General features: G+C 47.3%; 1 protein-coding gene across 3 annotated transcripts in view; it reads right to left on the bottom strand.

Annotated features, from left to right (window-relative positions):
• Window positions 1-27644, bottom strand: part of PRUNE2 (prune homolog 2 with BCH domain) — a 270665-nt gene that overhangs the window by 57882 nt on the left and 185139 nt on the right. For all 3 annotated transcript variants that reach the window (XM_049633842.1, XM_049633851.1, XM_049633832.1), the window contains exons 8-9: window positions 20837-27404; window positions 19717-20482 (exon numbers count right to left, since the gene is read on the bottom strand). In XM_049633842.1, coding sequence (XP_049489799.1) covers window positions 19717-20482; window positions 20837-27404 — 7334 coding nt within the window. The remainder of the gene's footprint in view (window positions 1-19716; window positions 20483-20836; window positions 27405-27644) is intronic.

Consider the following 27644-nt stretch of genomic DNA (forward strand, 5'->3'; position numbering starts at 1 on the left):
GCCTTCCCCTGGATCAAAAATCTTCAGCTCCCCCATCATCTCCATCTTACCTGCCCTCCTAACCTCCCTCTTGCACAGCTTCTCTCTTGAGATCACATTAGGTTGGTTTCACTCCTCTTTTATTTTAGGAAGAGCTATTTCTGGAACTTCCAGTTTCATCAACCTTGCCTGGGTATTTCTGGGAGTTGGCTGTAGAAAAATGAATTTGCTGAGAAACATTTTTATTCCTCTTTGAATAAAAGGTTCTCTTGCTTCACGGGCATTGGTGGCTTTCGAAATGGAGCTTCCGTGTTGGGTTCAGACAGCACTAAATCCTGGTATAGAAAGCCTGTGTTCCTTTGTGAATTTTTGGACTAAAAGAGATGTTGAAAGATCTCTGTCCACAGGCAGAACTGCACCTAAACATTCCAATTATCCACCTGAGGTTTCCAAACCAGCTTCCCGTGAGCTTTGACGGATGTAGCTTCTACGGTACTCAGTTCGTTTACCAGGTTACTCTTTAAAGTAGGAGTTCAACAAACATTTCAGTCCCAGAACCATACGGAAAGCATGAAACTAGTCTGGGGGAGGGCATATTACAAAAAGAACGGTTCAGACACACATTTTGCCTTTCCAGAATTGAGAATCTAAGAGGATAAAGAAGGAAACACACATACGGGTTCACATAAAACAGCACAAGTGGAGTGAAATGGCATGCGAGGTAATGATGGAATTTCAGAGGCAGGAGTAGTTCCTCCAACTGAGGGCATAGAATCGATGAACCTAGAAGTCCCCAGACAAGAGATTGTGTTCGGGCTGCACCTGGTGAACGGGTAGGGTTGGGAGGGGGCTAGATTACATCTGAGCTCTCCTGTTCCCTTTCTCTCCCCTTTATCCTCAACCCTCAACCCATAATTAGGATTTATTCTGTTCTTCCTTTCTGTGGGTCAGAATCTTCTCGGAGCCTGTCCGGGACACCGTTTGGCCTGATCTCCTGCCTTCAAATGGGGGGGGGGGGGTTCTCTTTCCTCTCCTTGTGAGATTAGAGTTGGCCACAGCCCAGCAGGGAGGAAAACTAGAGGAAAATGTCACCATCCTCTTCCCATCCCACCCCAGCAGGTACACCTCAGTAGACACAGAGGCTTGCAGCCTGTGCTCTTGGTAACGGTGGCTAAGTGTAGTCATAGAAACCATTGGCCAGCATGGGACCATGACCTCATGCTGACTCATCAGACGTGGCTCCAGCTCTCCACGAGAGCCTCCACCAAAGCTGGCTCTGTCTCGCTCAGATGGAGACGCTCATGGTTTTTCTTCACCTTGCTTCTGTGAACTTCTGTCAAGTGCAGCGACGCTGCAGACCCTCGGTCACGGGGAATGAAATGATCACCCGTCACAGGATGTGCCCGCCCTTCTCCAGGCACCTCCCCAGTAGACTCTCACCTCCCTCAGTTTTCAAGCCCTCTACCTCTCTGCCGCATGGGCCCTTCTGGGATCCCCTCCCTTCTTTCCGCGCTTGCCACCGTTCTAGCCTCTCCTGTGTCTCAGGTGGACAACCCCCTCCCTCACACCCTTGCTTCCCGTCTCTCCTACACCCAGTGCCACACCAGTGCCGCGCCAATACCAATCACCACAGCGGGCTCAGGAAACACTGGCTTCCCACTGCCAATACCTGGGACACAGATCGCTTTGTTTCACCCTCGGGGGTTCTCCACCATTTAGACGGATCCCCCCCCCCCCCCCCCCACCCCCCGCCCACCGAGGGTCCACAAAGGCTCCACCTTGCAGACAAAAAGGGCTCCCAGGTTCCCAAGTCTGGCTGGACGGCTCTCCTGCCTCTAGAGTTCGATTTGTCTTCCCTTCTGCTGAAGCGCTCCTTCTCCCAACTATTGAATCCGCTTTATCTGTGTACTTGCTGTGTCCCGTACCTGCTCCTTTACAACAAAGGAGGAGAGAGGCTCTTCCAGCTTTAAGGGCTCCACAGTTACACTTCTTACGGAACTGACTTCACTCTGCCCTTTGCAAGCCATTTGTTTTACCCCCTCCTCCCCACTAGAGCGAGGGGAGAGACTGCTTCTTGACTATGTGTGCATCGCGTGCCACCCTTAAGGACAGCATCTTGTTCATAATAGACGCACAAGCTCTGAGAGGGGTATTCAGTTACATTTCCCACCTCCCCCCGTTTTCGTTTTGTTTTGTTTTTACATTTCCCCCCAATTTTTAAGGGTTGCGAAGGAACCCTTAGGAAATGCCACCTCGTCCTTAAAATAGAAGCCTGGTAATTTTTTTTTTTTTTTTTTTTAAGCCCTGAGAACTTTAAATGCATGGACGAGATTTCGCTAGAGGCTTCTCATAAGGCTGCCGGGTGAAAGGAAATAGCACGAGATCAAGAGCTTGTGGCCACTTGGTCCTGATCCCAGCTCAGCCACTGACTGTGACCTTGAGCCAATCCCTCACTGTAACCAAGGCTCTTTTTTTTTTTTTTTCCTGCCTGTAAACTGAAGAAGTGAGTGCAAATGAATTCTAAGATTTATTTCAGCTTCTATTACCCTAGCAGTAGAAACTCAGGATGTAAGAACAATACAGAGAACAATACAGGAAACTATCAAAATAGTAGGCAAATGACTTGCCAGAGCCCTCAAATGATAATGGTCCTCAGATAGGGGGCATCCACTCCTCTCCTCCTTCCTGCACCTCGCTTGCACATCTATCCCCCAGGACCCCCAAGATTCCTGCCATTATTAATGCAGAAGGACCTGCATCCAGATGTTCTTTGTCAACTCCGATGCAGACAGGACACCAGGGACAGAATCTGTCCTTCTTTGCCTTTCCCTCTGCCCCTTCTTCCCCTTGCCCAATTTTCCCCAGCTATACTATTAACTGCAATTGATAAATACTTGGGAACTTATCCGCAATTCAAGCACTCTAGCGGGAAGATGGTTCACGTCAAGCCTCTGTCTACAAGATCTTGGCGCGTCAAACAAAGGGCAAGCAATTCCAGACTAGGTAAAAAGACAAAAAGCAAAAAAACAAAAATAAGCTTTTACTTGCTGTAGGTGAACTCGAGCTTTCCCATCATAACCTATATTGACCACGTGAACCTATGGGCAAACCCCACACCCTTGTCTTCCGGCTAGCAAGAAAGTATGAAGTCTAAAGGTCAAGGAAGTATTATGATCCTTTAATAAGAGAGAAATCTTTCCCCAGTACTAAAGCCATTCAAGTCTGAAAAACCAAATGGAATGTGAATGGAAAGTCACTGGGATATACCAAAGAGAACCCTAATCATGGAAAAACGTTACTTTGCCTTCTTGTTAATAGAAAGAAGACTCTGGCTTATTATCCTTAAGCATCTTTGAAGCTTTACTTTATTCAGGACATAAAGGGGAACTTTGCATTACAAAGCGCCGTCTCGGGGATGTCTGGGTGCTGCTGAATGTTTTATTTGTCTCTGAATTGCAAAGCAAGGTCCAAGCCATTCTAAAGTACCAAGCTTTTACTACCCTGAATATGTGTAATTAATCAATAAAGCTCAGAAGTCTCTCAGCAATTAAGAGAAATGTCATGGGTCATTTTTTTTTTAATCACCAGGAATTTTAATCTAATGATTCCAGATTTTACATTCTGCAACCACGATCAGTTATGATTTTAAGAAAACTTTCATCAAATCGCACATTTTGGAATGGTCTCACAGGGTGAGAACTCCCGTTTTCTCTGTGGGAGCGGCCTGGGGGCAGCCACCCAGTTGTAGGTAAGCCTGGGAGCTGTGCTCCTCTCACAAGGCAGTTTGCATTAAGACTGACACCACATCAAGAGTTCCTATATGAAAGAAGGGGGCGGTTTACATAGATGAGGTCTCCCTCCCTTAAGCCACCAAGACCAGTACTCGGATCTCAGGAACAATCACTTTTAAATCACTTCCAGGTGGGGGTCTAGTTTTGTTTTTTGGTTTCCACAGAGGAATTTAATAGCCTGTGTATTTCTTGCTTGAAATTGACCAGGCGGTCATTTTGTTTTAGTTTCTCATATGACTTAGTATCTCAGTGAAATATTGATATGCTGTACGTAGGGTACTGTATCTCCCGATTCTGAAAAGGCGGTAGAGAACGACACAAGCCCATTTTTGAGGATGACCTATATCCGCAGCTTAGAACTTAGGTAAGATTTAAGGATTACAAGGTTCATTTGAAAAAAGAAGTGTGTGTTACCAGCTTCAGTAACTATTAGCAAGGATATGAAAAATAAAAATGCCACTGTGCCAGGGCCGATCCGCTTGTCAAATAGCCACTGTAATTAATATCCTAAGCAGTTCCCAAATTGTCACTTCCTCTGATTTTCTATCTCCATTTTCATCCTAGACATAAAGGAAGAAACAATGTCTATAGCTGTGCGGTCTGTGTTCCCTAATTACCTGACTGCCAAGGGAGGGGCAGGGGATAGCGTCAAAGACCACAAGCCTTTCCGGTCCGAGTTGATACAGAATGAAACGCAGCCGCCGTGAGCCAGCTGTCACCGGCGAGGGGGCTGGGCGGAGCCCCCACATCCTCCCATCCCCCTCCCTGCTCCCCCTCCAACTTCCCAGCAACAACAGACCCGTCCGCGAGAACACTCTCCATCGCAATCTGTCGTTCAGACACGCGATCGTCCCAGAGCCGCCCCGGGACCCACCTACCTTCTGAAGGAAAAGAGGAGGCTGGCTCCCGGGAGGGCGAGGATGCTGCCTTACAGCTCCTCAGCATCTCCCTTCTGGAACAGTTAAGTGGAAATACGGATTCGCCTCCATTTTCTGGTCACATGATCACTGGCACATCTAAATAAGGATGATCACCTGCCTCCCAGATCCCCCCCTTTCCCCCCCCAGGGAACCGGCCACCACTGACGCTGGGGCTGGGGGTGGAGCTGGGCTGTGTGCAGAGTTTCCTCTGAGAGCACAAACTACTCTCTCATCCAGGTGGTGGAGTCAGAAACGCCGCCTTGATTTTGGTGTCTGCTGGGAAAAACTGCTGCACCCCCTGTTCCTGAGTGAGATTGGATGTGAATGGGCTCAAAGCACAGGTTAGAAGGAATCTAGTTCCCTGAAACATCTTAAAAAAAAAAAAGTCCTATAGCTTCACAGCATTCCCGGTGAGACGGCAGCGTGATTATTTTCGTGGACAGTGGCTAAGGCCGTAATAAAATGGACTTTGGAAGCATGATGGGGTGCATAAAGTCCCACTGGCGGTTCCAGAGAAGGTTAGGATGTTTGCCCAAGAACCACACAGCTTTGGCTGCTGGAAGACAGGTGGGTGGGCATAAAGCAGGTAGACCCTGAAGTCGGAGGCCCAAGTCTGATTCTAATTTCTACTACTTATTAGCGAGTTTGGACCAGTGGCTAAACTTCCTGGTGCCTCTGACCACTGATGTGCAGGTGGATAATAATAATAATGGCACTTTATTATTATTATTATTTTTAATTTTAATTTTAAGTAGGCTCCGTGCCCAACATGGGGCTCACACTCACAACACTGAGATCAAGATTCACACACTCTGCCTACTGAGCCTGCCAGGTGCCCCGATAAAAATGGCACTTTAAAGAAAGAGAATCTAGGTAGAAATCTTGTTTGTTTGTTTGTTTGTTTTAACACTTATTTATTTTTGAGAGACAGGTGAGCGGAAGAGGGGCAGAGAGAGAGGGAGACACAGAATCCGAAGCAGGCTCCAGGCTCCGAGCTGTCAGCACAGAGCCCGATGTGGGTCTTGAACCCACAAACCGCAAGATCATGACTTGAGCCGGAGTCTGATGCTTAACCAACTGAGCCAATCTAGGTAGAAATTTTAAAGAGTTTAGGTGAAAATCAACGCACAGTAAATGTTAGCTATAAATGCAATTATTAATTCTAAAAAGGCTAACAGAAATATTTGACATCCTTAAGGTAAATGAAATAGGAACGAAACGTTTACATGACAGAAAGGCATGATTTGTTTTGTTTGCTCTTCAAAGAACAAAAAGTATATTGTCAGACAAACCAAAGACTTCTGATCCCCATCAGGCAAACTGTCAATGCAAGAAAGTAACTGTGGGTACCATCCCCAGAACTGGATTGCTAGAAGTTCCGTGTTACATGACCTTTTAGTTTGTTTGGTGGGGGGGAAGGGACTACCATAGGGGGATAGGGCAGTGTTAGGTACTATTCTAATTGATCCACTACTAATAAAATAAGAAAGTGAATTACTCAGCAGAGGACCTGGCTATGATAAGTACTTAAGTAATGTTAGTTCCTATTCTTAAAAAATTTTTTTTTCAACGTTTTTTATTTATTTTTGGGACAGAGAGAGACAGAACATGAACGGGGGAGGGGCAGAGAGGGAGGGAGACACAGAATCGGAAACAGGCTCCAGGCTCCGAGCCATCAGCCCAGAGCCTGACGCGGGGCTCGAACTCACAGACCGCGAGATCGTGACCTGGCTGAAGTCGGACGCCCAACCGACTGTGCCACCCAGGCGCCCCTGTTAGTTCCTATTCTTAAAATGAAGGGCATTTCATTTCTTCACCATGGCTGTTGGGGGCGGTGGGAGGGCAGTGAGGAAGGGAAAAGAGGAAGAAGGAAATTTGTCTGTATCTTTCTTTAAGTGAAAAGCCTGCCAAATTCTTCAGAATTATGAGCAGTGATGAAATAATTTCTGGAGGAGACTAAGGGTGGGGGTGGGCATCAGGAAGGTGTGACTTTGCAGGGTCACTGACTGGCAGAGGCTCCCCAAAAGCGTCAGTGCGTTTCCCAAAGCCAAGACGAGCTAGACGCTGTCAGGGAAGAAGGGGGGGCTTTCGGGCGGGTTGTACCTTGAGTGTCCAGGTTGAAGGCTAAACACGGGGGGTCTTGTCTTTGTGAGGTGTTAGCTCATTAGGAGTTCCCCTCTCGGGTGGAAAAGGCAACTGCTGACCGCTGCAGAAAGGGGAGCTAAATGTTGCAGAATAGACACGGTAATCATCCTAAAAAAATCTATCCTATGATCCGTTTTAAAAGTCAGCAGCTGGGGAATGCCTGGCCGGCGCAGCCGAATGAGCATCCGATTCTTGATTTCGGCTCAGGTCATGATCTCAGGGTTCAGGTCAGGATCTTAGGATTTGTGAGATCGAGTCTCGAGTCGGGCTCTGAGCTGACAGCGCAGAGTCTGCTTGGGATTCTCTCTCTCTCTCTCTCTCTTTCTCTCTCTGCCCCTCCCTCCCTCTCCAAATAAATAAATCAACACTTAAAAAAAAAAGTCAGCAGCTGATATGTAAGTTGATTGAGTCCCAAAGCCAACCATAGAAATCTTTAAAATATTTAAGGGGCACTTCACTAAAGGGGGAAGTGTGGGACACTGTTTTCACCAATGATGGTCTTTTTGTCTTGCAGGATGTTCTCTCAGACAGCACCAGGGCAAAAAAGCCCTAACTCAGAATCACCCGGACACTTGAGGAAATGTATTATTTTATCCATTGCACTGAAGCAGTTACAATTACTTAAAAAAAAAAAAAGAATTACTTCTTAAATGCAAGAAGTAGCATCCTGATCATTATATAGACAAATAGGGTGTGACAGCCGTCAAATTCTCCAGGGGAGTTTTATGCTTTGAGAGCCCAAGACATTCAAATCATCGTTTAATAAATTAAGGTTAAAAAAAAGAATAAAAAAGGTCTTTGAAGATATACATTGTCAACTGCTACCTGAGCTGATGGGATAAGAGACGAGTAAGTAAGTAGAACAGTTTTACTTCTCGGGACAAACTGGTAGAGGCCAAGTTGAACAGGCACACCTGCTCTTCTCCAGGAGGCCGAGAGAAGTAGGTAATATCACTTTAAGAAAAGCGAAAGGGGATAAGAATCTCCTGGGGGAACGGCTGCCAGAAGAAGTATAAGGACACTAAAAATAGGTAGTTATAGTCTTAAATTTCAAAAGAAGGGGAAAGATGGATTTTGCAACATCTGAAAAGGTACATATCCTTCTTATGAAATGAATGTTCGTGTCCCCCCCCACCCCCCACCCCAAATTCACCTGTTGAAACCCTACTCCCGCATCGCATGTGACGGATGGTGGAGGTGGGGCTTTGGGGAAATAATCAGGAGGAGATGAAGTCATTAGGGTGGAGCCCTAATGAGTGGAATTAGTGCCCTTCTTTTTTTATTGTTATTATTTATTTATTTTAGAGAGAGAAAGAGCAGCAGGAGAGAAGGGCAGAGGGAGGGGGAGAGAGAGAGAGAGAGAGAGAGAGAGAGAGAGAGAGAGAAAATCTCAAGCAGGCTCCATGCTCCATGCAAAGCCTGACAATGGGCTCGATCCCACACCCTGGGATCATGACTTGAGCTGAAATCAAGAGTTGGAAGCTCAACTGACTGACTGCCCAGGCGCCCTGTAATTAGTGCCCTTCTAGAAGTACCCCGGAAAAGCTCTCTTGCTCTCTCCACCACCGTGTGAGGACACAATGAGAAGCTGGCAGTCTGCAACCAAGGAGAGGACTCTCATCGGAACTTGACCTTCCTGGCACCCTGATTTCAGATTTCCAGCCTCCAAAGCGGTGAGAAATTTCTGTCATTTATAAGCCACCTAATCTGTGGGAATCTGTTGTAGCCCAAACTAAGATACTCCCAAGCTAAATTTACGACATGTCCCCTGGAAAAGGAAGCAGCAAACACCAGAGGTTATCAGTTTCATTCAAGGCAAACTGTGTTGGAACAACTTGGCAGAGTGCATTCTCCCACGTGGAGACAGAACAAAATCAACTAAACAAGTAAGCAGAAGACAGGGCAGTGGGAAGAACGGGGTTCTTAACCCTGGGAATACTGACACTTCGGGCTGGATAATCCTTTGCTGTGTGGTGTAGGGTGTGTAGCAGCATCCGAGGCCTTCGCCCATTAGATGACAGCAGCATCTGCCCCAGTGTGACAATCCAAAATGTCTCCAGACATTGCCACGTGTCCCTGGAGGTGGGGAGGTGGGGAGGCAAAATCGCCCCTCGTTGAGAACCTCTGCGTTGAATAACTTGGCCGTACACATTCTGCCATTGGAGGTGGAGTAGTTATAGAAGAAAGAGCTCTCCGGGGAGGCATGAAGGATAAGAATAAGCCAGCCATGTCAAGAGAGTTCTAGACAGAGAGTACCGCTGGCACCAAATCACTAAATTGGAAATGGTCTGGTGTGCAAGCCTCAGGGTTGAGGGAGAGAGTGCTCTTACTGATCAGAAATGTAAGCAGTGACTAGGACACATAGGGCCTTATAGGCTTGTAGTAAAGAATCAGAATTATATTCCAAAATAAATAAGAGAACATTGGAGGGTTTTAAGAAAGAGGGTAGTGAAAGGAAGATATTTACATTTGAAAGGTCTCGCTCAAGACAGTCAGCGGAGTATGGATTGTAGGGCCAGGTGGATAGGAGACGGGAGTGTGGTTGAAGGATCCATCTGGGCCGACCAGGGCAAGGCCGCCTTGTAAGGTCGAGTAGAGCGTTTGTGTGCTGGACTGAGAGAGTACTGGGGCTTGGGGAGGTCACTATACTCAGCCAGATCGTTATAATAAGTGGAGAAGGAGGCCATGTCCAATAATGCTAGTTGAAAGATCCAGGGCTGACAAGTAATTCCAATCTTCAATTTCTGTCTTGGACTGGAATCGTTCGTGAACAGTAGGGGAACGTAAGTATTATGGCACTGTGTGAACTTGTAGCTCAATTACGGAGATGCTGGCAGAAGCAAATAGTAACTGGTGCTCAGGGGCTAAAGCGGGGACCTCTGAGATAAATACAAAGACCATGAAACATACTGAGGGGAAGAAAACCATCAGTTGTCGAGAAAAAAAAATAGATGAAAGCAGAATTTGATAAAGTGGAAAACAAACAAAAAACAAAAGGAAAACAATAAAGATCAAATCTAGTTATCAGAAAACAAACCCATCTCTGGGGCACCGGGTGGCTCAGTCAGTTAAACGTCCGACTTCAGCTCAAGTCATGATCTTACCGCCCATGAGTTCGAGCCTCGCATCGGGCTCTGTGCTGACAGCTCAGAGCCTGGGGACTGGTTCAGATTCTGTGTCTCCCTCTCTCTCTGCCCCTCTCCAGCTCACGCTCTTTCTCAAGCTCTCAAAAGATAAATAAATGTTAAAAAAAAAGAAAATGAACCCATCTCTAGAAAGACTGAACAAGAAAAAAAAGAGAGAAGATACAAATAAATAATATTAGGAATAAAAGAATGTAGCTGCAGATGGAAACAATAATACATGAACAACTTTATTATGAAGATTTGGAAAACTGAGGAAATGGACAATTTTCCAGAAAAATATTAAATAGCAAAGTTGACACAGGAAGAATTAGAAAACCTGAATAGACTGGTAATCACCAAGAAATAAAATTACCAGTAAAAAAAATCTATCCCTCCAACTAAGCAACAGACACAGATGGTTCTATAAATACTGCTCAATCCTCGTGTATTAGATGATCCCCCTGGATTATACAAGTTATTCCAAAGAAGAGAAAAAAGAGGGAAGTTTCCCTCGTTTGTTTTATGGTGCCATAAAGCATATAACTTTGATTCCCAAACTAGACAAGAGCCAGATGATGAAGGAAAACCCCAGGCCAATGTCATTTATGAAAATCTAAATGATTTTGAGTGACAGAAGGAAACTAGATTCTCCACTAAGGTTTCTACGATTCCCTCATCTAAATGACTTTGCTCTCCCCCTTCAATTAATATTTGACTCGAAGCCACAACTTTATGAGTATCAACGCTGTTTGCAGCAATGAGGGAAATAAAGATGTATGCACCATAACCACAGCCTCTAGTGGCTTCCATCCAGGCGCCTGAATAAGAAAGACTCTGATAAATACAACAGGAGGCAGAACGTGAGGAAGGCCACAAAACAGGTGCAAAGCCTAGGACGATTCAGGAGAGAAAGGGTTTCCTTCTGTTTGAAGAGGCTGGAGAATGTTTTTTTGTTTTTTTTGTTTTTTTTTTTTAATTTTTTTTTTTCAACGTTTTTAATTTATTTTTGGGACAGAGAGAGACAGAGCATGAACGGGGGAGGGGCAGAGAGAGAGGGAGACACAGAATCGGAAACAGGCTCCAGGCTCCGAGCCATCAGCCCAGAGCCTGACGCGGGGCTCGAACTCACGGACCGCGAGATCGTGACCTGGCTGAAGTCGGACGCTTAACCGACTGCGCCACCCAGGCGCCCCATGGAGAATGTTTTAGGAGGGAAATGGCATCTTGGTCTAGGTCTTAAGTGAAAAGAAGAATTTCAATGTGCAGGAAATAGGATGGAGAAAGAGCAAGGACTTGAAAGAGGTGCTAAGGGCAAAGAAGCAAGGGAAAAAAAAGAAGTCTTTTCAGAAGAAGCATGAACAGGATATATGCATTTAATGACATTAATAGATATGTAAAAATCCACCACTAGGGGCGCCTGGGTGGCTCAGTCGGTTGAGCATCTGACTTGTCTCAGGTCATGATCTCATGGTTTGTGAGTCTGAACCCCCCGTCGAGCTCTGTGCTGACAGCTCAGAGCCTGGAGCCCGCTTCCGATTCTGTGTCTCCCTCTCTCTCTGCCCCTCCGCCGGTCACGCTCTGTCTCTGTCTCTCTCTCTCTCTCAAAAATAAATAAACATTAAAAAAAAAAAAATCCACCACCATCACATGACTTAAAAGTAGCTGAAAAAGAGGGGCGTCTGGGTGGTTCAGTCGGTTAAGCGTCCGACTCTTGGTTTCGGCTCAGGTCATGATCTCATTCACGGATTCATGGGTTCAAGCCCTGTGTCAGGCTCTGCACTGTCAATGCAGAGCCTGCTTGGGATTCTCTCCCTTTCTCTCTGCCCCTTCCCCCACCCGTGCCTTCTCACTCTCTTTCAACATAAATAAATAAAACTTTTTTTAAACAAGCCTTAAAAAACGTAGCTGAAAAAGAAAAATAGTGATAGGATCACATCATGGAGTTAGGACTTGGATGAATATAATAAGTGTTCCAGAATTCTATTCATTCGATAGGGGCGAGTGATACATTTGTGAAATGTGAGCGTTCAAGGAGCCAACTCAAAAGGATAAACGTGATCAGTTATATAAGTGCTATTAATTAAAGGAAGTCGCATTCCTTAACAGTCAGGATGGAGACTGGATTGGATTCGCTCACAAGAGCACAGGTATTCCCCGATTAGGAAGTCATGCTGTCAACGACATCCTTGCCATAGAGATGAGTTTCACTGGGCTGACTTAACGTCTTCCGTCAGCATGAGCCAATGGCATACAACAAAAAAATATATAGGATAGAGAGACTTTACGTATCCTCTGTGACATGGGGCAAGTGTATAGTTTTCTGCTGACTTGAACTTAACCCTGGGCAGAGTCGGGGACTTGTATAGAAGCATAGGCGTTACGTGTTTTTCACTCAATCTTCCGGTTGATCAACATTTTGAGATAGTTTATGGGAGTGAATTAAAAATTTTGCTGCCTGGCCATTACCTAGCACCAAACTTGCGTATGTTGACCATTAAAAGAAGCCACCTCCCTTAACCAACGGTTAAAATGGAGGGGAGGCAGCATCCCAGTCTCGTCCACTGGCACAGCGTGGATTTCCACAAAGTGTGACCCAATCCTGGGGTGACTTTTGACAGCCCTGGTTCTAAAAGTTCGTCGGGCTTCTTCCCTGGCCGGCTGTGCCCCTCCACACTAGGCCTCTCTGCTCTTCTCAGGGAAATGGAAATTCCTGTTCTCGCTTCTGATAATCACCCTCCCCTTCCAACCCCCGCCCCCCAGGCCTCAGATAACAGCTATACCGTTTCTCTTCCTGAGTTACTACACCCTTCCTTGTGAATTCCTCACACTTTGCTTCTGTCTTTGCAAATACCCCCTTTATTAAATATTTCTCGAATTGTCCTCATCTGAATGTGTCATCTCTCTCCTGCTGGGTCCCTGACAGACAAACATATCCTGCTTTTGAACGCCATGACTTCTCGTCTTTCTCAAATGCCATCAGTTTTCCTGGGAGTCTTTTTTTTTCTTCCTGACTTTAGTTCTGACATTTCACCATTCCAGCTGGAGAAATACCTTGGATTCTTCCTCAGACCAGAAGCCAACACAACACGAAAGGGCTCCTCGGTGGGTGTTCCTCCCACGGACAGCTGACTTGCTCTATCCACCTCATCTTGGCGTTCAGGGCTTTCTCTTGCTGTAACAATCCTTTACCACAAGCTACCACATCTAGAAATAGTTGGGAAAACTCAGATGCACCTCGAAGGGTTTTGATTCTCTCACCTCCCTCTGGCCTCTGGCCACACGAGTTGGCCCGCAAACCACAGATGGGGAGAAGCTCACTGATACACAGGAACCGTCACTAATCTGCTGTGGTGTGAAATACGTGTCCAGGCATGAAAAGGGCTCAGTAGGTCGCATGACAGTGGGAAGAGTCAGAGGCGAGTTTGGATTCAGTTATTCTCCAAATCACACTCTGAGAATTCTGCCCATTACACTTGATGCACCCCTCCGTGGGACAATGGGAGGAGGAAGAAATGCATTCACCTACAGAATTACATAAAAAAAAAAAAAAAAAAATGATTGTTTCAGCCTCTGTGTCTTACTCACAAGCACTAGGCTGGAAGGGAGAAGACATAACTTCCAGTCCTTGTTTTCCCACTTTCTCATTTCTGGATGACATTAACAGCTCATCTGCTGAGTTGGTTTGTTTATCTATGAAGCTGGGATAATAAAACTGGCCCTATTTGTCTCAAATGGCAGTTGTGCGAGCAGATTTATTTGAAGTCTGCTCTGGGTAGGGCTGGCCAGAGGTGGAGAGGTAGGAGGGGCTGGTGGAGAGAATTGGAGGAAAAAAAAAAAAAGCAGAATTTTTTGGGTTTTTTTGCCCCAAAAGGAAGGGGCGCCTGGGTGGCTCAGTCGGTTAAGCGTCCGACTTCAGCTCAGGTCATGATCTCAAGGCTTGTGAGTTCCAGCCCCGCGTCGGGCTCTGTGCTGACAGCTCAGAGCCTGGACCCTGCTCTGAATTCTGTGTCTCCCTCTCTCTCTGCCCCTCCCCAGCTCACACTCTGTCTCTCTCTCCCTCAAAAATAAATAAACACGAAAAAAAAAAATTTTTTTTAGGGAGACGAAGGCCTGAATTGAAGCGCAGATTTAAAGAACTTTTAATGATACTTAATCGCCACCAAACATAACACACCAAGTGATCAAATAGAATTACGAAAATAAACGAACGCATACTCAGTGCCAAGCTTGGTCTTCCAGGGTTGGTTCGGGGCAAAGCCACGTAACCGCGAATAAACAAGGCAACGCTGTAGTTGATGGGGTATCGGCTTCCCTCGGAGAAAGGGCAAATGTGTGCAGCTGGGCATCAGCCTGTCCAAACAGCAAGACCCAGAGAGGGGGTAGCATGTGCTCAAAGAGCCGGATTCTTCTGAGCACCCAAACGTATCATTACCCAACACGGAAAGAGTCAGGTTATTTCTTTACCTGTTTTTAAAATTTTTGTTTTGTTTTGTTTTTATTCTCAGCATTCACCTGGGGGTAAGACCCCACGTGCTAATTCCTCAACCGTAAGTCCCAGACAGAAAAAGTCCGGGTTTAGAAGGTCTCGTGAAAACCGTATAATGATTTAATGGTGTCACGGGGAAGAAAAAAAAAAAAAAAAGGCCAATGTTACTCATGCAAAAAGAAAGAATGCACAGAGATGACCATAAGAAGCAGGTAGTGTGGATATGACGTCTATTGTGTTTGAAGGTCATTTTTACTTTAGGGAGTACCAAATAACTCACCTCCCGGAGCGAGACGACAAGCTACAGCTCCACAAATACAAGGATCAGGTTCTTTCTAAATACCTTTTCAAAAGCACAGGCGCCAGATCTCCCCCTCAATCACCTCTCCTCTGCCTCTCCCTGCCCTGCGGCCCTCCCGTGTGCATGTATCTACAAGAGACCAGGCACACAGAGTCTGTTTTCTTGCTCTGCTTGGAAATTATTTCCTTTTATCAGCCTGCACAGCTCTTTCCTTACCCCAAGACCCAAGGATCGATATTTGTCCATCGATCATCCCATTGTTATAGAATTCAGATGGTGGTGAGTTTACAAAGGTTAACGGTTTCATGCTCCTTTAGCATGTTGTTCAGGCTTTTGAATATAACCCACAATCATTAATATTACGTGCCAACTTGGCTAGGCTACCTACGGTGCCCGGTTATTTGGTCAAACGCCAGTCCAGATAATACTGTGAAGGTATTTTTTTAGATGTGATTAACACTGAAATCAGCAGACTTTGAATAAGGCAGATTCAGCAGACTTTGAATAAGGCAGATTATTCAGAGAATGTGGGTGGGCCTTATCTAGTCAGTTGAAGGCCTGAGGAGCAAAGTCTGAAGTTTCTCCAAAAAGAGGGAACTCTCTTCAAGTCTGCAACAGAGAGACCCTGCCTACGTTTCCGGCCTGCTGTCCTGCAGAATTCAGACTGCAACCACTCTTGCTTGAGGTTCTAGCCTGCTGGCCTGTCTGTCCTCCATATTTCGGACTTGTCAGTCCCTAAACCTTGGTGAGTCGATTCCAATTCCTTGAAATGCTTTTCCCTCTGTCTCTCTCTCGATCGATAGAGAGATATCTCTTATTGCTCCTACTGGTTCTGTTTTGCTGGAGAAACCTGACTTGGACATAATCACGTTGCCCTTTTTTTCACACGACACCCTTGCAACCCTGCCTTCTTTAAAATAAACACATAAATGGCTCTTCATTTTAAGAAAACTGTGTTTGTTGCAGACGACTGTGCCGATGTTCTCTGTGACCACATCGGGAAGATCAGGCATACCCATCCCTGTCTCGGGAATTGCTGTGCGATTCTGAGCTGGCGGCTGTACTGCTGGAGCGTGACCGGGGTGTTGGCAAAGTCTCTGGGAAGAGGGAAGACTGGGCCTGGGAACCAGAACACGGTGCTGAAAATCTCAAGGGAGAGTTTCCCTCCCACACTCATAACAAGTTTTGTTAACAAGAGGCAGTCAGTGGAGTACAAGGGGAAAAGCCACCTCCTAAAGCTTCCTCGAATTTTGACAATGTGGCTTGCTGCTCTCAGAACGGTGTGGGAGCTGAGTGAGGGGGTGCAGCTGGGGGAGGGGAGGGCTAGAAGCCAGTTTGTGGCTGAAACGTCATGTTGCATACACTATCAGCTCACTTCTGTGGTTTTTTTTAAAATATTTTTTTTTTTTGAGAGAGAGAGAGAGCAGGGGAGGGGTAGAAAGAGGGACAGAGGATCCCAAGCAGGCTCCGCACTGTCAGCACAGAGCCTGAGGTGGGGCTCGAACTCACGAACCATGAAATCATGACCTGAGCCGAAGTCAGACACTTAATGGGCTGAGCCACGTAGGCGCCCAATTTTGAAAACCCAATTTTTTTTTTTTTCAGGACAGTCTTGATCCTGTCCTATGATCAAATTATGTGCCAGATGTTTCCAGATTTTTAGTTGGAAAAATAGGACTATCTTATATTGCTTCTGGGATTACCTTCCTGTGTCCATGGTTTCCTTCCCCTCACTCTTTCTAGCCAACTTGGCTGACCTCTCACCCTCTTCTTTGCTTTTCCAGATTATGACCTTCCTTTAACACCTGTCCTGAATTACACCTCTTATGGCCACAGTATGACTTTGCTGGGCCTTAGGCACTGTTACCTTCATGAGCTCCTTCCTTCAGTCAAAAAAACCCAAAACTTTTATTTTACACCTGCATTGGTAGAAAAAACTATAATCCACACAGGAATATAATCATTTTTTTCTTTAGGTTTTAAAAGCATTTCAGAGTCTCACAGGGGCCCTTTAACGTATTGAGCATTTCAGAGTTTTGCAGGGGCCCTTTAACATATTGGGGCCCCTGGACACTCTGCCTCCTGATGCTGTTGGATAACAGGCCACCCCTTATTCCTCCTCCACGAAAGCACCCTGTATAAATGCCTCTCTAAATTCTGACAGAGAGATGGAGTGAGAGTGGGGGAGGAGCAGAGAGAAAGGGGGACCCAGAATCTGAAGCAAGCTCCAGGTTCTGAAATGTAAGCACAGAGCCCAGCGCGGGGCTCGAACCCACAAACTGTGAGATCATGACCTGAGCCGAAGTCAGATGCCTAACCGACGGAGCCACCCAGGCGCCCCGATGCCTCCCCCCTCTTAGTTTACTAGCACTGGCACACACCCTGGACACAGAAAGATTTAAATTCAAATCCCAGCTTCTTCACTTTCTAACTGGAAACCACAGCAAGTGATTCAACTTTCCGAACATCAGTTTCCTTCCTTGTGTGATTCCTGCCATGGTAATAGACAGGTAATATACAGGGCTCTGTGCTCCCTGACAAGTGCTCGTGATACATATTTATACATGTGTTGGTCATTAACTATCTTGATTTACATGTTACACTATTAGCCACCTCTTCACCTGTGTTTGATTCCCTTAGTAAACTGTCACCTCCCATTGGGAGTAAGTTTTAGCCCAGGGGTTCTCCAACTTAAGCGTGCGGCAGAATCACCTGTGTTAAGGCACTGATGGCTGGACCCCACCTCAACTTCTTGGTTCAGGAAGAGCCTCGAGTGGGCTCAGTAATTCGTATTCCTAACGAGCTCCAGGTGATTCTGAGGCTGCTGGGTTTATTTTTTGACTTCAGTAGTCGCTACCCCCCAACGTGGGACTTGAACTCATGACCCCAAGATCAAGAGTCGAATGCTCTACTGACTGAGTCAGGCAGGCACCCGGAGGCTGCCGATTTTAGGACCCTACTTAGAGAATCACTGTTTTAGACAACTCTGCACCCTCTCAAAACCTAGCACAGAGGGGAAGCTTTTAAATACATTGAGAGTTAATTATTTACGCAAAAGGTAATACAAATGCCAGCAGGAGATTCTGCCCCCCTCCCCCGGTCGTCAGAAAATGTTCATTACTGCAGGGGCTGAGCAGAAAACTATGAGCCAAGAAACTGTATTGAAAGAAAGGGGGGGTATGGTAACACGGAACAGGGTCATCTGCGGGGTTGCGGGAACACGTGCAAAACGCAGACGAGATGCCAACCACAGCTCAGCCAAGCCCAGGCTGCCTGAGTTCTTAGCTCAATCTAGAACAATGCCAGCAGGGCTGCTGGGATGCATCTGCTACTCTCTTTCAGATAACGGATCTGGGGTCTCTCGGGAAGGAAATAGCTTGACAGGGAGAAAGAAAGATGAGGCCAACTGAAGAGGTCTGGGTTTCCGAAGCTGTACTTGAAGACCAGCTTTTAACTCTTTGTGGCACTTTCCCAACCCTTACTCTCTACCCCTGCTGTTCCTTCTTGCTTTTTGTATTCCTTTCATGGGGAAATGTCGTTTGTGAACACCACAGCTCTCCCGGACACAGTCTGTTTACACACAAAGTAAGTTCACACAAATGGAAACTTGAAGAAAGCCTTGAGATCCTCCAGCCCAACCCACCAATTTTATGCATGACGAAATCTGAGCGTAGGGTTAATCCTAAAATACATAACCAGTCATGGCAGAGCCAGGCTGGAATCTGGATTCTTCGACTCACAGTGAGTACATGGTATGCATAGTTCTTTATACTCCCTAAATGAGTAGGAAAAAGATACCTTCTTTTCCACTGTATTTTAATTTTTTTTTAATGTATATTCATTTTTGAAAGACAGAGAGAGAGAGCACAAGCAGGGGTGGGGCAGAGAGACAGGGGGACACAGAATCTGAAACAGGCTCCAGGTTCTGAGCTGTCAGCCCAGAGCCCGAAGCGGGGCTCGAACTCACGAATCGCGAGATCATGACCTGAGCCGAAGTCGGACCCTCAACCGACTGAGCCACCCAGGCGCCCCTCCACTGTATTTTTAAAGAGGAAAGATGACCTTCTCCTTTACTGGTCACATTTTCCCTTTTGTCCCTGGGAGCAAGAGGGCTTTATCGGGACAAATGAAAAGAAATGAACAACCCTCATTGGTATCAACAGGGCCTTGGAGCTTGAGGACAGAGATCACATCCTGTTCCCTGCTATATATCCACCAGCTGCCCAGAAACTCGCACGAAGCAGAGGCTCAGACACCATATGATGAATGAACGAACGAACGAACGAACGAACAAATGAATCACTTGTTTGCCAATCTTCCAGCCAATTGGGGAGTGAGGGTTTCCCACTGAGATTTTTGAGCCTGCTGAGGCGTCTCCTTAGCCCCAAGGAGTCAGGTAGGTATCGCAGAAAATCAGAAGTGCCTTTTATGTAAGATAGGCAGTGTGTCTGCTGGAAAACTATTGGCTTTGGACGTGAAAAACCTTTGAAGCCCAGAGGGTTCACTCTGATTCTTCGAGGCGCCCTCACCAGCGTGTGCAAAATAAAGGGAATAATACCCAACGCCTCAGGGGTGTTGGAAACATTAACTGAGATACTGTGAGCAAACTGCCCTCCCCTTTCTGGTTCCAGATGCCCATTTAAGAGTAAGGTAAGAGTAGGTAAGATAAGGTAAGATAAGGTAAGGTAAGGTAAGAGTAAGGTATTGAGTAGGTGGTGTAAGAAGGATTGGAAGGGTAAGTACAGACTCTGGGTGGACACTGAAGGGGCTTTTTTGGCTAAACACACACACAAAGTATCATTGTCTTTGTGGCCACATAGCAGCTGCTTCTCCTGAGGGTTTGCAATACATAGAAGCAAAGCTCCTATCATCCACGTATTCTTCGTATTCCACAGGCCTTCACCATTTCCCCAGTTTTCGAATACGATGTTTTTCGGGAAAAAATAAATAAATCTAGCTTTCTGCTTACCCATTCGGTCTCAGCTTCCTCGTTCCGGGCTCAAGAAACTCTGTCTCCTCCTCCATTTCCGTTTCAAGGATCATGTTTTTCTGAGAAGGCTGTGGTGAAAGCATTTCCCATTCATTGTCATGGGCGACAGCCTGCAGCATAACTGCATCCGGGTCAGCCCCGTCCCGGCTCTTGCTCTTCCGCGATTGGCTGCCCAGACCAGAGGCCTCCTCTAGGGCTAAGGATTCCAGAGGCTTCATGCCTCCTAGAACTTGCATCTGGGGACCCTCGCCCACGCCACAATCAGAGGTTGACTCCACAGCTTGGCCAGCCCATCCAGGCCCTGAGTTCCTAGCTTCCAATGACTGGTCACCAACCTCGCTATGGCCCAAGACCATCCAATTCTGGTCTTGCCCAGGGCTTTCAAGAGCCGATCTCTTCTCACCTTGGGGAGACAGTCTCTCTGCAGAATGATCTCGTCTTTCATTTAAAGAGGCAAGCTGACATGAATCCGGGAAGCCGGCCAGCTGAGTTCCTGGCATCTCTTCTTCTTCAGAACCTAAGTGAAACTCGTCTAATTCAGATGTGTTTTCTCTTGCCTCGCAGGCCTCTGGCTTTGCGGGTGAATTTTCTTCACGGTTGACAAGTATGTAACCCATGTGTGCCGCGTGATTATCTTCATTCCTCTCTGTGTACCTTTCTTCCCTGGATTCCGCTGTTACCTGCTCAGGCCCTTGGGTCGGAATTCTTTTTTCTTCTTCCAATTCTGATATTCCCTTGCTGGCACCTAGAAGTGGAAGGTGAAGGAGAGAAGAGGAGAACAAGCCTTCATGAACACATCATGAGATGTGCGATCTTTGCAAATGCCCCATCTAAGGAGAGAGAAATTTAAGAACTTTTTTAGGGGTTTTTTTTGTTTTGTTTTTTTGGAGAGCTGTTTCATTTTCTCATAGGCTCTGAGAAAGGTATTACTGGAGCAGCAGACATTATGACTGCTGTGACACAGGACTAGGGGAGGCATGCATTGCAAATGAAGTTAGTTCCTCTCTTCCCCGCGTTGGTAGGAAAAGCTCAGTTGACAAATATGTTAATTGCGTGAAAACAGCAGTTTCTGGGGGTGGAGGAATGGGTTGTTTCTTACCATTTGGTGGTCCTACGTCTCCACCTGCTGGTGAATCCGAATTATCTGTCTCTACTTCCCAGTCGATGTTGGACGGAGACAACTCAAGGTTGGGGTGGGCTCCTGCTGGCAAAGAAACGGACTCGGGGTCTTCATGAATATGCAGGACAACCAGTTGTCCAGGCTGTCTGTTGGGGGTCTCGGCGTGGTTTTCTTTGCTTTTTTGATCAGGAAGGGCGGAAAGCAGCATCTCGGCTGCTTCGGCCCCTAGAGACTCATCCTCTGGAGACTCGGCTTCCTCTGTTGTTTTGACACCAAGGGTAGGTTCTGTGAGATAGGACAAATCAAAGGGGGGTGTGTAAGGTGCCAGCGAATGCTTCAGGGTGTCTTCTTCCAAGGGAGGGTCACCGCCATAGAGAAAATACTCAGGCTCTTTCATTAAATCTTCATCGATATTTTGGCCCATGACATCATATTCGAAATCACCCCACGAGGCTTCAGACGAACAGACCTCTTGCTTCCCTGCATCCCCGTCAACTGGCGTTTCTGGATTGCCCTCAGATAATGTCAATTTACTCATGTCATCTATTGTGCCCGTGGATGTGTTAAGACCTGAGGCATCGCTGAAGCTGTGGTCAAAGGCAGCTTCGCTTATGTCCAGGCAAGTGTCTGAAGCTAACGGGGCGTCAGGAACCGTGGCAGAATTCTCAGTAGCAAAAAGTTGCTCCTCGTCCAACAAGGCTCCTGCATCTGTCTGACTCTCAGGAGAGAGGCCCTCTGACACCAACAAGCTGTTGCTGTCCATCGTAGGCTCCTGGAGAGTTACAGAAATACCGGTCCCCACGTTTTCCGTCATTGGGATTGTTCTGTCGACGAGTTCCAAAGCCTGTGCTACACCTGGGGCAGCAACTTTGTCTGCTGCTTTTAAACCTGTATTGCCTTCACCATTTATTTCAGAAGGTTCAGGAGAACCTCTGTGAGAGGCAGGCTGAGATGAGCCACTTATGTTCACTTGATCACTGATCGCAGGCAGTGGGATTACATTTTCAGAATATAGTTCTGAATCGTACGGGACAAATTCCTGCCCAGGCTCCCGATTGGGTTCTTCATCCATCTTTGGCTCGGTGAGATATAACTCACTGGCTTCCCCTTCCGGTCCCACTCCAGCCCTGACGAGCTGTTCAGTCTCTTGCTTTGCTTCATGATCATGGCATATATCAGGGCTGTTGGAAGCCTGAGAATTGCTGTCACGGTCACAGTGGGTCAGTATATCTGGATTCTCACCATCTGCTTTCAAACTGAAGGGCTGCTTAGCATCTATCCACAAGTCAGGTGAAGCTGAGGCCAGTTGCCCACCCTCCTGGAAGTTGCCATGTAAAATATCTGGAACAAATGTGCCTTTGGGGCTCTCCCTAGGAGGACAGACATCCCATTCAGAGCCTGACTTCTTTATCAACTGGGTGGAAGAACTGACAGCCGGGAAATCTTCTGAGGCAATGCTGGAATTTGTTATTTCACTGGGGTACGATTTTTCTTCTTCCCACCAATTTGTTTCCTGACACTCCACAGTCAAAACATTAGATATGACACATTCATTTTCATCTGTGTGAGTAAACGTTGAGTCTGGCTGATCCCAGACGGACAGCGCTGTATTCTGACACTGCTGCTCTTGGGTAGGTGTTTCGGAAGTCAGCTGTTCACCAGCAGAAGACAAGAAGGTTTGCTCTCTAGCATCCTTTTCTTTGATTTGGTCCAATATCACAAGCTGGCCAAGCTGATCCACTTCTGGGTCTGGCTGTCTCGGTTGAATGTTCCAGAGTTGCTCATGGGAGTTCTCCTCATTGCTCTCCAGAAAGGGTGACCGGTGTTCATCACCGAAGGGCTGAGTGCAATGCGTTTCCATGGGTTCAATATCACCCTGGGTGGGTACTCCCCAGGGACTCACTTTGTGGTATACTGAAGAATTCATCTCTAACACACTACTTGGGTTGGGCAATTCGCTTTCAAATGTGCTCTCCATCGGTCGTCCTTCTTGTAGAGAGGCATTCCACCGCTCGGAGCACTCAGCTGAGAAGCCAAGTGTTTCCAGTTTGGAATAATTCTCATTCTTTGATTCGCTTTTGGGAGATAGCTGCCAGATGGTCTCTCCCGTCTTCCCTGTTTCTGGAGAAGATCTCATCTCTGTATCCACTGCTGTAACCTGTAGTTTGGTCTCCTTTAGCGGTGAGAAATTCCAGTGATCGGGGCTGCTTTGTTGGTTGTCACAGAATGGGTCTGGCTTGTTCTCTCTTGCTTCTGAATTGCCTACGTACGCAGGACACTCCTCAGACTTGGGATCAGCGGTGGCCAAGAACTTACTAGGTTCATTCACTGAATCCCAAGCTCTGGGGTCGCTCTGAGCAACTTGGCAAGTGCCCAAGTGGACCTCTTTCTCCACCGACTCTTCATCACCTATGCTGTCGTCATCAGAACCTGAGCTTGTTGAAATGAACTTGGCATCCTCTGGCTGCACGGTTTTAGGAAGGTCATGGTCATTTTTCTCCTGCTGGCTAGCCACTACATACCTTTCCTGATATGCCTCGGAATACTCAGAACATTTGCCTGTTTCAGGGCTGGATACAGAGGAAAAGGAATCACCATCTACTGAGTCATTCCAAATCTCTAAAAATTTAGGAACCTTGAGATCGAAGCTCTTTTCAAACCTGTCCATTCTGTTTTTGTCCGGGTCCTCCATTTCAGTAATTACTTCTACTTGGCCACCGGTAGTAATTAGTTCAGATTCTTGGTGACTCTGTTTGCTCCAATCATCTTGATTCCGCTCCTGATGCCCCATATTGGGTCCGTGTTCCCAGGAAGGCAGTGGAGCTGAGGAATCATTTAGGCCAGGACTCGATGCACTCGAATGTGTATACTCACTAGAAATACTATCTCTGCGATAATTTCCCGATGAAGAAGCTCCTGGAAGGCTGTTTTCAGTACTCTCAACTTCAAGACTCTTAGTAATCTCGGAATTTGGGACACTGACCTGCACATCACTGTCTACAGAGCCATCCCAAATGTCAAGGCTTTGGGGACATTCATGGCGTGGCTCTGGGTTCACTCTCTCTGGTTCCAGAACGTTACACTCTTCAGTGCTCTCAAGACTCATTTCAGGTAAAGATACAGTTTTTGTTAAATTCAGCCCAAGCCCACTGGAAGTGTCAGTGGCGTCATCTGAATTTCTGCAATACGGGAGGTGCTTGTCACAGGTCTCTTCTGCCCGCAGGTCATTTGTGGACACTTCTGCGCGCACATCACAGGAACCTGGATTGTAAGACCCCCTCTCGTGCTCTAAAATCTCCCGGGGTTCCTCAGTCTGAGGGCTGGAAGGGACTGAGAGAGAGTTGATTTTCCCGGATTCATCGCAGATTTCTTGATGTTCGGATGCAACCGGGGAAGAGCCTTCCCGGTCACTTTGCCCTTGTCCAGACTGCTCCGAAGCTCCGTCTGTCATCTCCTCCTCACGGAGGTGCTCCCTAGCAGTGGCTCCACGGGCTTCCTCCTCACCTTCGCTTTGTCCACAGCTAGGACCTCTCCATGGATCCGAGGGTCCAAAATGCCCTGGATTCTCAAAGTTGGTTGCCAAGGATGTCGCATCATGTGGCAGGGTTCCTCTGCACGTGTCCTGCTTATCAGGATCAAGGGCACCTGACTCACTGGCTCCAGAGGCTTCTAGCATGTCTGGGATACAACTGTCCTTATTTTTTTCTGATGAGTTGGGAGTTCCAGAAGGAGATTTGTGTTGTTCAGAATCTGTGACATATGAGGGGCCTGGTAACATTAACGAAGACATGTCATTATCTCTCATGACGGAGTCCCAAATACTGTTTGCGATCAGCTGTCCACTTTTTTCATTCAGTGTGTGATATCCATTGGCAGGAGTGTCCTTGCTGTGCTCAGAAGATGCGGGGAGTTCCCAATCCCCCTGATTTGTTTCCTGATACTCCACACCCCATGGCTCCAGCTGTCTCACCGAGAATCGGGTCTCCGGTTCAGCGCTTTCAGTCATGTATCCTTGTGCTTGACCTTCGCTGGAGATTGCCACCCCCGCGCTACAGTCGTCCCAGTCCAAATCATTATCCATATCGGAGATGGTCGCAGTGGACTGCGTGTCCTCCAGAATCACTCTGTTCCACAAGTCGAGGCTGTCAGGGGCCGCCTGGCGGGAGTTCGTGCTGCTGTGCAGAAGCGTGAGCTGTCGGTTTGTTTCATTGTACAGCTGCATCATGCTGGGGTCGTCGTAACTGGACAGGCTGCTTTCCCCGATGTCATCCTCCATGGAGATGTTCTTATCATCTGTGGGCTCCGTCCTGAGTAAATCCTTCTCGGAGTTGTAAGTGACATTTGTTTCCGAACTGGTATCTGCATCCTGTGAGCCCCACATTTCTAGGTTCCCGGGACCTGAACTAATTCGATTTCTAGGTGGCTGCTGCGGCGACTGGGGAGGCATTTCAGTCTCCCCTGTGGCAGAGTTAGCATCTTGTGACTCAAAACGTCCCTCTTTGGCAAATGGCTTGTTTTCTGTTTCTTTTTCGTCTCCAGCAAATGTTGGCGAAGTATAGGAGTCAGATGTGGAGTAGTTGGTATCTAAGGGGGAGGGCACCGAATCTTCCCCTACGTTGGATGCACTGTAATCGGGACATTTGTATAAGAAGGAATCTTCCCAAGGTGCCAGGACGTCTGACCCTCCTTTTTTGATACCCTCCTCAAAAAGGTTCCAGGAGTCTACCTTTTCATACACCTCCCCCCTAATTTTTGGATCCAGTAAGCCATTCTGATCTTCCTTTGTCGGTCTGGAACTATTCCACGCGTGGTCCAGATCGGATCCGGGGTTTCCAGATATAAGGATATTATCCCTGGAGTTGTGGTTCTTCTTACCCCAGATTTCTGGGGGTGCTTCGTTATTTGCCTCACTGGGTGAATTGTCTTCCGAAGGAAAAGAAAACCCACTTTTTGCCATGGCCCATTCCCTCGGGTCCCTCACAGAAGGCGTCTCGCCGCTCGTTGGGTGCAGATTCCAGGTATTTGTCAAAGCTTTGGTGCCATCTTCTTTACCAAACGCACTCCAGGCTGGGAATGACACCGCAGCGGCTGGTTCCCTACCTTCCGTGGGATTTCCCCACGGCTCCGGCATCGCCGTGGGAGAGCGATCAGAACGCCACAAGGCAGCAAAGTCTTCGATCAGGTGGTGTGCCCCCTGAGGAGAAGCGCTGGGCAGATTCGATTTCTCTGTGGGCACGTTCTGAAACTGTAAGTGCTCCTCATTTTGGTCCTGAATATTGTGGCTGCCCAGCCCAGGCTGACCAAATTCAGACTCCCAGGGACTTGACTTTGGGAATTCGAGACTCTTTGGTGGAAATATAGAATCTGAGGCTCTCCTGTCCACTGGGCTTGGCTTATGGTCTTTCCATGACTCGGGGCTCTGGAAGACAGACTCCTGTTCACTAGAACTCCATGTGTCTGCAATATTTTTAGAGTCAATTTCCAAGCCACCCCACCAGCTGCTGCACCGTGCGCGGGTCTGAGGCGGCCCTATGTGACCCGTGTCTACTGCTTTTGGGGTCACATTTTCTGGGTAGAGTAGAGCTGGTTCTTCCGTGGATGGTGAACTTTCTACAAAGCTATTCATAGGTGTTGGTGGGACCCGCTTTCCAATATTTTTCAGCCTTTCTGGTGAAGGAGATTTATCTCCCACAAAACCTGTCAGGCTCGCATTTCTTTCAGAGTTATCCTTGGGACTTTCTGGTCTCTGAACAAATTCCTCATCAAATTCCACAAGGTCGTCTTTGCCAGCCTCTGACAAAAGTGAACTGGATGAATATTTGGACATGTCCATCCCTATGCCATTGATTTCTTTAGGCCCCGTCGGGGGTTGTCCTTCTGATGAATCACTATTGGGGAAGAAGTCATCTGCAGGAGAGTAGTCTGCAGAATGAGAAGATGGTTGGGACTGCCCAGAAGCCATGGTTGCTGAGTCAAAGTTGAAGAGGTCAAAGGATTCCCTGTGTTCTCCAGACCGGGCATGCTCCTCTGGGACTGCTCCTTCGGGGATGGGACTATAGGAGTCAAACCCTGGGAGGAGGCTGTGGTGAGGCCCGGCACCTTCTCCCACTGGACTGTCATCACTGAGGAAAACCGAGCTCTCCTTGGATGAACGGCTGCTCCTAATGGTGGCCAACCCGCTATCTGGGCTGACGAGGTCGATGTTTACATCCACCTGAGCCTGGTTAGAATCGTTGAGATCTGGAGGGTTTTCTATGAAATTCACGGAGCTGGGCTGTGGCTCTACGTCAGAACCATACAGCTCCATAATCCCGGAAGATCCCTGGGACAGTGGGGCGCTGCCTGCCACAGCTTCCGTTGAGGACGTCCGGCTGTTGGAGACCATCTCTGGACACCTCCTGTTGATGACTTCCTTGACGAGAAGGAGCACCTGGTCACAGGTCACCAACGGGTTCTCCTGCTGGTACACCAGGATCTCATCACAGCCACATTCAAAGGGCTCCAGCTCCAGGCAAGGGTTCTGGCTTTCTTCCAGTTCGCAGCAGATCTGTCAGGGAGGCACAGGGGTTTGTGTGAGCACTCAGGCACTCCTTGCATCTTCCTTAACTTTTCCTAATAGAAAATTGATCTGGGTTCATCCGTCTACAAAGAAGACCTCAAACAACTGAAAGCTGCATAACGTAAGACACGGAAAGTCCCACTTACTATACCACCGGCTCTTTCTACAATCCCATCCAACTGGCTCTTCTTTGAACTCAAAATCCCACTGCTCAATTTTGCTTGCTTC

This window comes from Panthera uncia, chromosome D4 (assembly GCF_023721935.1).
Source record: "Panthera uncia isolate 11264 chromosome D4, Puncia_PCG_1.0, whole genome shotgun sequence".
NCBI classification, from domain to species: Eukaryota; Metazoa; Chordata; class Mammalia; order Carnivora; family Felidae; genus Panthera; species Panthera uncia.